Source organism: Thermobia domestica, chromosome 2, assembly GCF_964235325.1.
Source record: "Thermobia domestica chromosome 2, izTheDome1.hap1.1, whole genome shotgun sequence".
Taxonomy (NCBI): domain Eukaryota; kingdom Metazoa; phylum Arthropoda; class Insecta; order Zygentoma; family Lepismatidae; genus Thermobia; species Thermobia domestica.
This window is the reverse complement of record NC_137455.1, coordinates 337,335,980-337,352,537: the sequence shown is the minus strand read 5'-3', so window position 1 is coordinate 337,352,537 and position 16,558 is coordinate 337,335,980. Positions and strand designations below refer to the sequence as shown.

At 34.7% G+C, this 16,558-nt stretch overlaps 1 protein-coding gene across 3 annotated transcripts in view; it reads left to right on the top strand.

Moving 5' to 3' along the window:
• The window catches only part of LOC145678733 (aminopeptidase N-like), a 166,124-nt gene extending 150,400 nt beyond the window's left edge, over positions 1–15,724 (top strand). For all 3 annotated transcript variants that reach the window (XM_081749180.1, XM_081749179.1, XM_081749178.1), the window contains exons 13-15: positions 1,427–1,570; positions 3,920–4,001; positions 12,275–15,724. In XM_081749180.1, the coding sequence (XP_081605306.1) occupies positions 1,427–1,570; positions 3,920–4,001; positions 12,275–12,442 (394 nt within the window). In that variant the 3' untranslated portion in view covers positions 12,443–15,724. The remainder of the gene's footprint in view (positions 1–1,426; positions 1,571–3,919; positions 4,002–12,274) is intronic.
• The last annotated feature ends 834 nt before the right edge of the window (positions 15,725–16,558 follow it).

Here is a 16,558-nt window from a genome sequence, read left to right as displayed (position 1 = left end):
CCTTTAGTACGTCTTCATTCCTTTTCCTTTTGGTCCATGACATGCGCAGCATTCTGCACCAACACCACATATCAAATGCTTAAATCTTGGATATTTCAGCTTTTCTCAATGTCCACGTCTCTGATTCGTAAAGCGGCACGCTCCATACCATTGTCTTAATAAATCGTTTTCGAACGTTCAACGATACATTTCTTGGTGTTAGCAGACCTCTTTTCCTATTGAATGCTTGTATAGCCTGCGCTATTCTGGAACTTACGTCTTTTTCACTCTTTACGTCCGAGGATATTAGACTTCCTAGATAGGGAATCGTCTAAACGTCTTCGATTTTCTCTGCCTCTAGCATCTACGTTAGACCCTTTCTGTCCTGTTCTTGATGCACTTTATCACTTTGGTTTTCTTCTTATTTATCTTCATTTTGCATGTTTCTTTCAGTTGGTCGTTCAGGTTTGAAAATGCTTCCTGCAAGTCCTTTTCGTTCTCCGTTATCAGTGTATCAGCAAACTTTATTGTGCTGAACACCTGGCCATTTACTTTTACGCCTTTCTCGTTTTTATAAAAGAATTCTTTCATATTCTCTTCCATATAGACGTTGAATAGGAGAGATGAAAGTCCATATCCTTGCTTTACTCCTTTAGTTATTCTTGCTTTCTTCTGATCTCTTCCTATAACAGCTGTTTGGTTCTTGTAAAGTTGGTATATTATTCTTCTGTCTCTATAATCCACCTTCAGATTCTTCAACGCTCTAAACATGGTATTCCAATCTACGTTGTCAAAAGTTTTTTCTATATCTACAAATGCTATGACGATTAGTTTGTTTATTCTGATGTGCTGCTCCTTGATCAATCGTAGACTCAATATTGCTTCCCTTGTTCCCCTTTTTCTCCTGAATCATCCGATAGCCGTTCTTCGATTTTTCCTTCCATTCGTTGTGCGATTATAATCATATAGATATTGTATTTCCTTTTGCTTTTTGTTTACTTAAAGGAATTATTACATAAATTAAAATTCACATACATTATTACGTTGCATATATACCTGTGATCTTGTCCATAGAAGTTCTTCAATAATGAATTATTTACTTTTCTTTAAAAAAAGTGTTTTCTGTGCTGGGATGCATGTACATCACCTAGTAAACAAAGTAACGCAATAAAAAATTTTGTATTGCAAATTTAGACTATATATATGTATATTTAAATGATTGACTAACACAAAAGTTTCATATGTAGCATCTTACTTTGGAACACACCAGAGTAAATTATAGCGAAGTACTAACGAAATGCTTGACTCATCCACTCCACATTTAGTTACTTTGTTCTGAAGACTGTTATAGACTGTTTCAAATCCTTTACTATTACGTAATGGAAATAAATAAATAAATTGTGGATTCATATTATCAGTGTACATATAAAGTTTTCTGTTTTCTTAGATATCTTCGATGGGCTTTAGACAGTAACAAAGGAATAAAACTACAAGAATTTAAAAATGTAGTGAATGCGATGAAAGATAATGTTATTGGAGCAGCTATTCCGCTTACTTTTGTTAGAACTCATTGGAATGAAATGTTAAAAAGGTAAGTAAGTATTATGTATTCTCGTATGTATTTTTTAAATTGAATTTTCGGTAAAAAATTTTTAACATATCTGATTTAACCAATGATCCTTTAAGTGAATATCATTAATATTGCATCTAATATCATTAAGAGCATTAGATGTTCTGCGAATGCCTCTTATTGATTGTCATGATATCTCTCACGTTGCTTAAGAAGTCTTTACAGTGTTATAGGATTTTTAGTCAGTCAACCGTTAAGTATGTTCATGAAACCGCTGGCTAGTTTATACACTGTCTGATCAATAAGTTCCGGGACTACCTCGAAATAATATACCTAACGAGCCAGAAAAATGTATTACCACGTTAATTATATATATATTCCTTTCCCTGCCACGCGCTCATAGGACTGATCATAGAGGTTGTGGAACGCTTTAGGAAAGTCGTCTAACGGAATGCTATTTATCACCATCATCACATTCGCTCGAATCAATGCAACATTGTCAAAATACTCCTCTTTGTGGGCAGATTTAAAGTTAGGAAAAAGCATGCAGTCCGCTGGAGTCAAACAGGTGAACACAAGATGTGTTCAAGGACGGTGACCTTTCTTTTGGCCAGTGAACTTTATGGTGGACAAACACCGTGTGCGTGGATTTTCTCGGGGTTCTAACGTTTCCTCCCACTTTATTCATTCCACCATTTCATTCATTACTCATCATCACCGTCTCCTTTAGCCTAACCGGCATAACCGTGGGATGTAAAACCCAAAGATTTCATGTCATTTTTTTTTTTTTTTTGGCCAAAAATTTACGCACAACAAAATGCGTAGACTCACACCAGTTTCCTTGGGCATAAGTTTTTCTGACAAAAGAAAGGCCACAGTCCTTCAATACATCCCATATTCGCTTGATCTGGCCCCACTGGGTCTCCCCTAGGCTTAAATCTGACTTTAAGACGGAGCATTATGATATGAGGATTCACTGATTCAAGCGAATGTGACGATGGTCATAAACAGCTTCCGTTAGATGACTTTCCGATGGCGTTCTAGAGTCTCTACGACCAATCCCGTGAGAAAAAAAAGTGGTAATACATTTTTCTGGCTCATTAGGTATATTATTTAGAGATAGTCCCGGAACTTACTGAACGGATTGTGTATAATTAGTACATTTGCATGTTAAACTCAAGTATATTACTAGTAAGGTGTAAATCACTGCTTATGTACAGAATGTTCGAAAGCAACACCAACAAACTTTGGGAAATGATTCCTTACAGGAAAAAAAGTAGGCCAACGTGAGTGAAGAAATTTGCCATTTTTGAATTATAGTCCATCGAAAACTGAATGGGACGAAAAAAAAAACTCATAACTCAAGAGTGAAATGTCAGAACAAGGCCGGGTAAAAAATGCAATGATCATTGTAAGAATGATTTCATTAATGTAGCCAATATATATGCAATCTATACTAGTTTTCAGTTTCTGATTTATCATTTTGCATTTGTCGAGGACCTCGTGCTTCATGGTTAACTCTATTGCCTCCCTAGTTCTACATCAACCTATATACTAATAGAATCTAGGCTCGAAGTAATCACTATTTGCTTTCACCCGACCTTAATCCGACATTTCGTTCTTGAGTTATGGCATCAATTTATCATCCCTCTCAATTTTTGGAGGGGGCTTGATAACTTGAAAAGACGCATTTGTGCACCGACACTTGTCGATATGTTTTCTTGTGAGCGATCATTTCCCAAAGTTTGTTGGTGCTGTTTTCAAATATAATTTATGCAAGAAGAGTACAGAATTAAAATTAATTATTGATTTGCTGTGAATAAAAAGATTATCGTGATAATTAATATCTGATTATGTTTGGTAGAAGATATGAAATTATGATAGATTAGAAAAGTATTTCAAAAATAATACAAAATTATTAAGAGATGTATAGAGATCACCAGGGTTACGGATGATTTAAAAAAAAAAATCTGATCGTTTCTGCTACTAGATTGGTTTGTAACTGATGTAATTTTGACAACTTGTTGTTGTTGACTTCTATACCCGTCATGGAAGGCACAATCTGCTTTATTTCAATATTATAGAACAACGATGATTTTGAGAACTTAATGTTGGCGTCTCGTGTGAATTTTGGTATTGAGCATGAGCAAAATAAATAATGTATTCACTACTCATGCTACAAAAGAATAAGTAAGAAAGCTCAAGTGTAAGACAAAAGAAAACATAAAATAACTACTTGAGTAAGTTCCTTTTCTTCCCTGGCAAATTTAAGACGTCTTAGAATCATTTTTCATTATCCATCTCTGTAGACAATAGTTTCCTTTTTTAATATTATTGTCCATTTAACATGTCTTGATAACGTGATTTCAGGTTTAATCATACCCATGACTTACTTGCTGATGTCATTAGAAGTGCAGGTGCTGGGTTGACCAGTATTACTGACCTACAACATGTAAGTTGTTAAAGTAAATTGTAAAAATTACTCTTCTTAATGTATCCATAGTTAAGAAATTACAATATCCCGATATTATAAATTAAAGTTTTTTTTTTTTTTTTTTTAAGTCAATATAGGAATTAATTCTAATTATGGTTAGCTTAATATCTATTCAATCTAAAATTATCAAAGCATTTTATATTTAGTAAAAGGTTTTATCTCACTTTCTTCTCTGGGCTGGGGGGCGCGGTGGCTCAGTGGTAGAGCGTTCACCTCTGGTGCTTGGGGTCCCGGGTTCGATCCCAGCCTCCGCCAAGTGAACTTTGTGGTGGACAAACACCGTGCTCGTGGGTTTTCTCGGGGTTCTCCCGTTTCCTCCCACTTTCTTCATTCCACCATTTCACTCATCTCTCATTATCACCGTCTCCTTTAGCCTAACCGGCATAATCGTGGGACGTTAAACTTAAAAAGATTTTTTTCTTCTCTGGGTATGTGAGTAGAGGTAACTTCTTCAAATCGCTTGGAAGTCAATGATAACGAAAATAGGATGAGATTCATTTGAAAATTTCGCAGAAAAAAAAAGCGAAGAAGAAGATTTTAAAACTGAACTGTAAAACCTGTGTAATCTATATTATCACTCCTTTATGAAACCCGTGTACTTTTCCTATATTGTGTCACTTTCAACTCACCATCATTATCAAGTGACTTTGTATCCAAACATTACTCGTAACTGGACACTTATTTATGTGATTTCATTTGATTTTAGCGTCCCTTTCAGTAGCGAGATTATACGAAATATGGATCCACAGCTTAACGTGAGATCCAAATCACATGAGCTCCCACCAGGAATTGAATCTAGGTCTCTCGAGTCAAAGGCGTGTGCGCTATCCACATAGGCACGAAAGAGCTCCTTAACTAGACATTTCACATTCCATAACTACTTTTATGTTCTTTAAGTACTTTTCCTTCCGTCTTCAATGCCCCCCTCCCCCTCCTCTGTCTATTGAACTATTTAGCGAAAGTGCTTATAAATTGCTTACATCTTCACTATTTTGTGGTAAATTTTGTCGCAAATATTTTAGACGAATTTGCTTGTTCTGCGGTCTTTGATGACCATTCTCCAAAACTCAGCAATTCTTGTCACTGAAGCTTCTCTTTCGCCCATTATTATTCTTCGTTGATTTTCTTTTGCCGTGGGTTCTGTAGCTTATCGTCACCTTAAACACTGTTCCCCACGACCAGAGATGGGCATTTTTCCTAACGCTCACTCACACTCACCCTCACCCTCAATCGACTCCCTCACACTCACTCGCCCTCACATTCAATCAACTCGCTCACACTCACACTTATTCACTCTCACACTCAATCAATTTATGCAAGAAAAATACTTATTAAAATTAATAATTGATTTGCTGTGGATAAATAAAAGATTATTGGGATAATTAATATCAGATTATATTTGGTAGAAGATATGAAATTGTAATAGATCAGAAAAGTGTAATAGATTGTAATAGATTACACTCACACTCACTCTCACACTCAAATATCGTTAATGCACTCACACTCATCCACAATTGACTCCGTCACACTCACCCTCACTCAATCTCACACTCATCTACCAAAATGAGGAGGGCGGGCCTCTTGAGGGCAAAAATGAGCGAGGATGATCACCTCTGCTAACGACATTGTGGTTTAGCGATGCGTCCTTTGACTGCTCCATTTACCTTCAGTCCTGCGAAAAGGAGTTTAAAATCTCCTGCAAGGAATCGCTTTTGGGTTCTGTGAATACTAACCTCAACGCTGTTCAAAATCCACAGTAAAACTCCTAAGAAGATTCTGCACTAGCCATAAGGCTAAATCAAATCAGAGTAGCATCAACTGAATGTGCTGGGCTTCTTATCTCCAGTGGATCATCCTTTCAGCAACCTACACGACTACACATTTAACTAGAAGTTGTGGTCCACATTTTGACAATATAATTGCAGAAGAAGACATAGCAATATTGTGAGTCACAAGCATTCCTTTATGCAGGTAGAAGCATGTTTTTCAGTGGTGACCAGTGGTGCTATTCAGCCGGTTCGCACCGGTTCGCTAGAACAGGTTGTTAAAATATTTCGAGTTCGCAGAACCGTTTGTTAAACCCACACATAAATACAAACATGCATACATACGATGACTTAACCAAGAGTGAAAGAAAGAAGTCAAACAAATTTGTGAAAACACCTTTGTACTTTTCCCGCTATGTATTGTTGTTAAAACAAGCAACTTTGAATTGTTTCAATTCAACGGGCACACAGAAATTTGAATAAGTGGCCGCGAAGAAATTTATCTGATACGACCGATAAAGTTTCCCAGTCATATTAATTAAAAGTTTCCAGGTCTTTAATTGTTAATTCTTTTTAGTGTTCCATATTCGTATTGGTAAGAATAAACATTTGAAATTTTCAGACAACAGAAGACTGGTTTTGGTAAAGCTTTGCAGCTACATGCACTAAATCTCACTAACAAAAAATACTCTATTGTATATTCTGTCATATGTTTTTCTCTCTTTCAAGGCGGTTTGTTTGAACGTGGCGCTACAAAATATAATAGAAACAGTTCTTAGTTCCAACCTGCAAGAGTCACTTCGTGCCTCTTTCTTGTAGTATATTAAAATTGAATACTAGGAGCTACATATTATTATTATTATTATTACTACTACTATTATTATTATTATTATTATTATTATTATTATTATTATTATTATTATTATTATTATTATTATTATTATTATTATTATTATTATTATTATTATATTTTTAATTATGTTTAAATAAGATGAGGGTCCCATGTAATCTGTTTAGCATGTTAAATTATTATTAATATTATTATTGAGTTGATGTTGAGTTTAACGTCCCATTCAGCAGCGAGGCTATATGAGACGTGGACCTACTAATTAACGTATGTTTGTATATTCAATGTATTTTTTTCTACGAGAAGGATGTGTCCTCTTCATCTTCATTCTAGCTATGCTTTACGTTTGTACGCCAAGACGACAATTTTGTCGCAGCTTTATACTGGCTTCTTCCCTCCCCCCTTAGTGATGGCAATATAGGGTATGTAGACGTCCTAGAAGTTTAGCACTTTTGCGAAACTCAGATAAGCGATTCTGTGACAGAAGGTTCCTCAGCTCTCTAAATGGGAGGCTGTATTCCTGTGTAAGATAGGTTTTGGTAGAGCAGTCTCTGGTTAGTATTTTCTTTTCTAAATTATAAGGAATTTAGTTAGAAATTATTATATTGTTATATGTGTTTTTTAATCCTACTCCTATATTGGAAATTGGATTTTTCTCAAAGTTTCCCTGAGGCTCTATAAGTTCTCAGTTACATCTGATTTCTAGTTGATGGCCAGCTGTACATTTATTATTCGAATCCTATAGTTTTGGGGTTCGATTCCCTCTGATGGCAGGTGACGTGTTCGGCCTGCTAGATAGAGATTTATAGGTCTTACTCTTGAGTGATAGAGATTATGGGCCTATATCATTTTGTTGAACCTCCTACATATTTAACCGGTTCCATAGTGAAGAACATACTTATTTTCTACTTGAAAAAATACAGCCTAACCTTAAACCCTACCCACTTCATTTGATTTTTTTAAAAATAGAATCCTTTATTAGTGTTACTGCCTCTGACGGGCTGTACTATGAGTAGGTAGTAAACCAGATTTCTGTACGAGTGCTGACGGAATCTTTGTAAACTAAGGGCTCACTGGAAGGCGTGTAAATGAATGCAAAGAAGGTGTCCAAAACTTTAGAGTGATTTCAATTAAATGAAATGTTCTTTATTGTTTTTAAAGGGAGATATCAGAATAGGAGCCATATCTCGAATATGAGCTATGATTTGTAACTAGAAAATCTCGAGAGTCAACTTGTAGACTCGACAAAAGTTTTACGTACATATCGAGATAAATCTTACCTCAGTTTTTCTTTCATAAACAAATAAAAGGAGAAAATAAACTAGGACTTTTATTAACAGGATATGTTCCCGTGTGTGTTTCTTTTTCTTTACTGGTTTAATTAATATACACCTACGCGTGGCCGAAGCATGACATCCTCTGGGTTAACAGGATATCTAGTACTTATATAATAATTTTTATTATATAATTTTATATTATGCAAATTTCTCTCCATTATCCTAAGGATAGAATTAATTATTGAAATTGTTGTAAGGTGGATTACCTAAGCATCAACTCATATCTCCCGAGCGAAACACGGTCTCGTTATCACATGACTGTTGGCCTAGACTAAGAGATAATTTTAAACTTCCCTTTTGCATATTTATGTTGACTCTTCTTGTGGTCCTTACTGTGGACTTATTCATATGAAGTAAATGGTAGCCATTGTCTTTTACAATATTTATCAGAACGAAAGGGAAGAGATTGCAAACTAAGGTGATAAAATTGGCGTTGTATTCTACAACGTAAGAATCCTTGTGTCTACCTTGTATAGTTTGTTTCCTAAGATAATTATATCTAACTACCTACTATCTCTCTCTCTCTCTCACTCTATATATATATATATATATATATATATATATATATATATATATATATATATATATACAGTGAAACCTCTCAATAGCGGACACCAATGGGACATGAAGTTTTGTCCGTTACTGAGAGGTGTCCGTTATAGAGGTTACAGAAATTTAATTTCTCATAAGGGTAATTGAATGCAGTAACATACAGTAAATATATTATGTATGGGCGTAAATACGTAAAATTCAATACGAAAATACTGTAGTCTAATTTAGTACAATTTGAATTACTGGGAGGGATGAAGGAGAAATTCATTTCTATTAAATCATAGCCTATTATTGCTGGGCAATGTTTAACGAAAAAGGCATGCTTTTCCCTCTACAACGGTAATAAAACTCATTAGCAAGTGCCCTCTAAAAATCCTCAGTACGATTGCAGAAGAAATATGTGTGTGTGTGTTTCTGTACTGGCGCTGCATCTTCGTTGACAGAATGGATGAAAAGGCAAGCTATTGGGGGTGCATATTTATTGACCCAGGCCCAATCACAAAGAATATCCTTTTAGAGAAAATGAAAAAGGAAGCCGGGAAAACTCCAACCCAGACTTGTTCCAGTATCATGAGTAAAAGAAAAATGTTTCTTTTCCAAAAAAGTAAGAGAGGAAGCATTGCTCGTTGAAAATGTTATTGTAAAACAAACAATGTTTTTGTTTTGTTATCTATGAAATTGTCGGTAAAGATGCAAGGTCCAGACGAAAAGGATTGAATTTGTTAGGGAAGGGAAGATCTTTCGCATAGAATTCCTGGCCTTACGACTAACCCTGCATGTGTGTTATTGCTTATTGAAAATTTTCTAGGATTTCCGCCACGAAGCAGTTTATTGCGGAAAAAATTTCAAGTTCAGCTGTTCTGTTTGATGGTTCACCAGGTCTGGACTCATGAGAGATACACTTATGGGGAAAATACTTTTCTGTATACTGGAATATATCGCAGAACCGAGAACAATTCCTGTCCGTTATGAAGAGGTTATTCAAACATTTGGGCGGAAAAGGACTGTCTGCGTCCGTATCTGAGAGTGTCCGTTATTGAGAGGTGTCCGTTAAGGGAGGTTTCACTGTATATATATATATGGCCGAATGTAGGGAGGTGCAAAGGTGCACGTGCACCTTCCCCCCTTCGTTGTAAATATACACTACCTAAAGTGAGAAGCTGGCAGTGAGTTTTGCAAAAATCAATAGTTTCAGTCAATTCTCTGAAGGTTAAAGGAACAGGATTCATCGAGAGCAGACACTTAGCATTTCCAGGGCAATTCCTCATTCACACCACAGATGCCTAAAGACATTTAAAAAACTCAATTTAATTTAAATGTACTGACAGTTATTTTTTGCATCCCTCCCTCAGAAAATCCTGGATCCGGCCCTGTATATATATACAGAACCGGTTGTTAAAAGATTAGAATAGCACCACTGCTGGTGACCGTGCGAAATGCGATTATGAATAACTTCAAAGGCTTAACCCTTTGGGGATCCTATGGTACATTTTGTACCATACGGGTGTTTCATGGTACATTGCGTTATTTCTCTTCTATTTGAGCTTTTTCGTCCGGGTTTTTTTTTTCAAGTCCAGAGACATTGTAGAAGACATTACGTACGGTTTCAGACCCTCCTGCGTCCAGACATAGGAGGTGATGACGTCATGATTTTGAAATATATATTTTCCCTGATGAAGCCTATGATCATTATTTTTTGGCGGGCTTATTTTTTCACGTAGAAGATTGAAATTTTGCACCAACATTCAGGCCACCGAGTAGTATTTACCAGATTATTTTTTCCGATGTCAGTGTTAAAACAGGGGGGAACCAGATGGGCAAAGGGTTAAAAAAAGGGATATTTTACCCCAAAAATCCCGTTTTTCGTCATTTTCCCACCTCACATACATGATGGAGACACGTGAGTCACCCCGTCTGAAAGGCAGTTCTATTCTGAAGAGAATGATGTGCAAACCATGATCCTAGGTTAATTAGGGATGTCTCAGGAAATTTTTTCCCTGAGATCATAGTGTATTGTGGTCATACCGTCTGAAAGGCAATTTTATTCTGAAGAGAATGATGGGCGAAACATGACCCTAGGGTAATTAGGGATGTCTCAGGGAATTTTTAAAAAATATCCCTCTGTATAGGGTAATATGGTACATTGTCGGTATATATATTTTTTGGCGGGCTTACTATTGTACCTAGAAGATTGAAATTGTGCATAAACATTCAGCCTACCTAGTAGTATTTATCAGATTTTTTCAGATCTGTGCGTTAAAACAGGGGGGTCCAGAGGAGCTAAAATTTGAAAAAAGGCATATTTTTACCCAAAAAATCCCGTTTTTTCGTCATTTTCCCGCCTTAGATACATGATGGAGACACGTGAGTCACCCCGTCTAAAAGGCAGTTCTATTCTGAAGAGAATGATGTGCAAACCATGATACTAGGTTAATTAGGGATGTGTCAGGGAATTTTTTTCAATATATACCTGTGTATAGGGTAATTAGGGGCATTTTCTGAATTTTTTGGGGGGCGGGCTTATTTTTGCACGTAGAAGATTGAAATTGTGCACAAACATTTAGTTCTCCGAGTAGTATTTACCAGATTTTTTTTTCAGATTTCTGTGTTAAAACAGGGGGGTCCAGAGGGGCTGAAAGTTGAAAAAAGGGATATTTTACCCCAAAATCCCGTTTTTTCGTCATTTTCCCGCCTTAGATACATGATGGAGACACGTGAGTCATACCGTCTGAAAGGCAGTTCTATTCTGAAGAGAATGATGTGCAAACCATGATCCTAGGTTAATTAGGGATGTCTCAGGAAATTTTTTCCCTGAGATCATAGTGTATTGTGGTAATTTGGGGCATTGTGGGAATTCATGATAAAATTTCTCCCGCCCTTAGTATTCAAGATAGAAACTTAAATTTGGGACACTCATTCAGTATACTAAGTACTATTTATCAGATTTTTTTTAGATGGCTACGTTCACACAGGGCCGTTCCAGGGGGGGTCAAAGTGCGAGAAAAAAATTTCCCTCCGAAAGTTTTCCCTTTGACATCAATTTTCCCGCTCCTAGTATATGGTATGAGCATGCAAGTGGTACCATTTGAAAGCCAGCTTCATTCTCAAGAGAATGAGGTATGAACCATGATCCTAGGCTAAATAGTGACGATGCAGTAGCTGTTTGACTGAAAATCTAAAAATACCCCAAAAACCGAGGATCCCTTAAGGGTTAAGGTACGTGTAACGTGTAAAAAGCAGCAATGGGCATTTTGACATATAACAGGAGCGCTCTATTTAGAATTATTGAAACGTAATCATAATAAAATAACAAGCATAATAAAAGCTTGGAACTGTGTTAGTAATGCTTGTAATAGGATTTACGGAACGACCTGTTGTACGCTCCTCATTTTCTAATTTAACTATTCAAGCCAGCTAACAATCTTTTGTTTCATGAACAAAGGATTTACAGCTGAAAGATTTGAGGTAGCTAAATATTTTGGAACCTAGCTTAATATTTGAAGTTGTGCGTAAAGTGCATATACTGAATAAAATATTGCCGTTATTGTAGAGAAACATTGTTGTATGAGTACACCACCATTATAGAAAATTCCAGCACATACTTTAGGAATATCTATAATGTAAAACTTCATTTTCCAACAAGTTTATCAGTGGCTTGTTCACTTAAAATATATTCCAGCTGTTAGTAAATGATCTAATATTTCTTTCTTTCTTTCTTTCTTTCAACAGTTTATCAAGTTTCGCGAAGAGAACCAAGGCAGAATTGGTTTTGTGGAATTGGCTATGAATCAGACAATTGAAAAACTCCAACTGAAAGTAAGTTGGCATAAGAAATATTACAGTACTTTGGAAAGATGGTTGAATCGTACTGTAGGAAGCTTAGAGGGAAATAGATAATATAAATATATTTATTTATTTATCATAAGCATTTTCTTCTACTTCCACCAACATACTGTACACTCAAGCATCAATTCAGAAAATATTTCTTCAATCGTGAAATCTTGGACAAATTGTACAACATAAGTTAGTACAGCAGAAATTGACTGTTTGGTGCTTATACGTTTAGCTTAAGAATCAACAATATGTACGTTAGAAAGAATTATATTAGAACTGAGTGAATTTTGAGGTAGGATTCAAGATTTTTTTTTTCATTATAATTAAAGAACCAAGATGAATTTGTAGTCAGAAACAATATTAAGTATAGATTTGAGCTATCATTTCTTATAGCTACAACCCATACTTAATATTTTTTCTGACTGTACAAAATGTTACATTAGCGATCACGTACATTGGACATGTCTAACAAATAATGACTTAATTTATCTATCGTTTCTTAATTTTTTTTTAAATTTCCTTATGAATTTTCTAATAAAAAAATAGAAACCTTCTAAAATTATAAAACAATGAGATTAACCGATTAACTGATTGGTTATTCAATATATCTAATACGTTGACTATTTATGTCTCTTATGTAATATTTTGAAACATTCTTTGTTTTATTCTTCTTAGTGAAAAATAGTTAAAGTTCTACATTAAAATTCGATTGTTTCATGTTGCAATTCTCCCCAAGCTATTACTGATTCATAACTAGTCCAAGTACAAGTTTAATGAATTAACTTGACTTTTAACTAAACAATTATAATTAGTTTCGATTGTTTATTTAAAAATATACTTAGTATGTTATATTTCGTTAAAAAAGGCAATTGTTTTACATATCAGAGTTATGTAACCATAAAACATAATGAGAGATTTGACATCAAATAGCAACTCCACAATATTGTTCCAGAACAGTCATGTGTATAACTGCTATTTTTTATACAGGGTGGCCCAAAAGTAAGTATACAGTTCCGTACTGATCAACTCATTGCATTTTATATAATTTCTTATTGTTATCCATCAGGTAGACTTAATTTCTTTATTATTTGTTCTTAAAGTGTGTTTACTTACATCTTAAGCTCGGAAGAGCTGAAGCAAATAAATCCATAAACTAGAATGTTATACTTGATCAATGCATGGGTGTATACCTACTTTTGGGCCACCCTGTATAACAAACTTCTTCAATTCAAATGGTGGAATCAATAAAGACGTTCAAGAAGTTCAAAAGGAAAATTGGTATTGCAATATGGTTCTTACTTTGTGAATTATGTTCTAGACATGAATTAGAACTGCTAAGTATGTATTGGTATTTGACAGTTTTAAAATAATTGCACTTTAATAAGTATGAAATAAGTGTTACTTTGAATATTGTTTAATATACTCATGTATATATTGCATATATATTTTCTTTTTCTTCACGAGCCTTATTCACACTTACGATAGAACGTTTCACAGAAACTGCAACATAAAATTGAACTACTGCTACAACATACCCATTAAAATGTATATAATGTAATATGCCCAAATGATAAGTTCTATAATTGTGTTTTATAAGCCGCAAAATATTAAAAACTAAAGGTAACTTGTAAATATTTACTAGTGCTGCTATTTTGTATTTGTCGTAATGCTATGACACGTACAATTGTAAACATTTTAGTTTTCATGAGTTTTAGACAAGTATTACAAAAGTAGATTTTTTGTGAAACAGGCCCCTTGTGCAATATGTATGATTATAAAGACCAAATAAACTAGAAATTTAATTAATTTTGGTAAAATAGCCGTACATTTGTATCTTTTAGTGTTGTTTTTATTGTTCGTGGTGATTGTAGTTATCCATTTTATCAGTAAGAAGTGAACGTTTTCGGAAATTATTACTTGTTTAATAATATCCTAATGATCGTTCCACTAGCTTTATTACTACCGTAATCAAAAGAACACATATTCGAGATTGTTAATGAGTACAATTAATATTCAAAAAATTTGCAAGCATCATCTTTTTTTAATAGATTCCATTCTCCTAGTTTGAAATTAGCGGTTTAACGTCATCACCTACCACACATTATTTCCCTCCTTACTCCAGTTCCAGTTACCTCCCTTACGGGAGATTTATATAAAGGAAGTCCCGGCCATAGAGCCCTGTGGACTGTTTCACTAATGTTGTTTTCAATGAAAATGGTTTGAAATAAGATTTTGTATTAAGATGGCTCGTGCCAAAATGGCCGAATTAGCCTGTTTTAATTATAATTGTTTTTCACACTGTTAATGTAATAAGGAAGGATAAGCGGCGCATGAACATATTGAAATTGAATCACAGTATATTAAAATTGTAACAAATAACAAAATTGTCAAAAATATTGAAATGTAAATAGTAGAAATTGAATAAAAACTCAGAGCAAAGCTCCCCAATACTTAGTGTTTACAGCACCATCTTTTATCTCCTCCTTACTCTCTCCTACTTGTTCCATTTAATGCAAACAGCTAGTTATAGTTAATAGTAATACCTATAAAAGTATTATTTAAAGATACATAAATAATTACATATCGTCTATATATGTGTGATTAATTGTGTTAAATTATAGTGTCTGTATGGTGGAAGGTATGTTCCTTGGGGTATTATTATTAATCATTAATTTCTTATCTGAATGTCCCTAGGTAACGTATGTCTTTTTATTGTTTACACAATTTGTCACTCTATCCGCCATTTGTAAACAATGCCGTTTTCTACATTTGTTACTGTATATAGTAATTAAAATATTAATATAAGTCATAGGCGTGCGCACGTGGGGGCAAGTGGGGGGCGCTCGCCCCACCTAATGTTTCGGCATTGCGTGTTTTTTCGATTTTTGAAAATAATTTTCTCAGCTGATAATTATTATATTTCACAAAAACGGACCCTGAAAGACGTCTATAATAATCGCTTCCTCCGGGCTAATGAAAATAAAAATTAAATTATAAAGTAATGATTACAAAAGTGGTTGCATATCTTCAGGAGTACCGCTATTGATTCCCCCCCCCCTAATCCAAGGGTCTGCGCACGCCTGTGATACAAGTGTTAGTAATTGATTATTTGTTTCTTAGGTTATAACTGTGATACATATATAATATTGTATAATTGTAAAGGTCTTCTGGTCCTTTTTTTCTTTATTTAAACTTGTTCCTTGGTATTACAGAAATTTCTTTCATAGTTATATGTTTCACTTGTTTTTAAATTATATTTGCTAATTTTGATGGTGTTTTTCGAAATTATATTAAAGTTAATTGTTGTTGAAAAGAATTACGATAAAATTAAAAGGAGAAATTATTTTTTAAAAAAAAGTTTGTAAAAGTGTTAAAACTACACATATGCTTCATTCATACAATACTTCGCACCATTTTGTAATCTCGAACCCATATAGCGAATCCAGATGTAGGTTCTACTTCAGCTTACCAACGGAATTTGCGTATATTTTATTGTATATTTAGTGCCTCATAAATAAACTAACAGGTTATTAAAGAAGATATTCTCGTACACATGTACAAATTGTCACGCATTAATAATATCTTAATTTGTGTACGTTCCTTGTCTTTACTGTGTCTAATATTTAATATGGTACTATTACTATCAGACACATTCTCCAGCAGAACGGGCAACTCACTAGTGATCCATTTTACATACAAGAATTTCTCCTTACACTATTTTGTTAAGTTAATATAATGTAAATTCCTTGGACTATAGCTGTCTTTTTTTGAAAGTATTTATTGCTATGAAAAACATACGCAGATTTTCGCTAAGACGGGTAATAGTAGATGTCCCGGCGTATAGAAGGCCGAGTCAGCAAAAAATTATCTTGTTTTCCTAGAATTCGGTGTCATTTCCTGGAATTGGGAGGCAAGTTTCGACAAGCCTTTGGTTGCTATGTTCATAGCCTTTTACGGGTAGTACAGAAGCGCGTGGGAAAATTTTGGTTTATTTGAACCCCCGTTACCCCCTACTCCTCTTTAGTTGCTATGTTCATAGCCCCTGGAATTGGGAGGCAAGTTTCGACAAGCCTTTAGTTGCTATGTTTATAGCCTTTTACGGCTAGCACAGAAGTTATCATGATCGAAGCTTCCCAATTGATTGATTGATTGATTTTTGTCTTCAAAGAGCATAAGCGA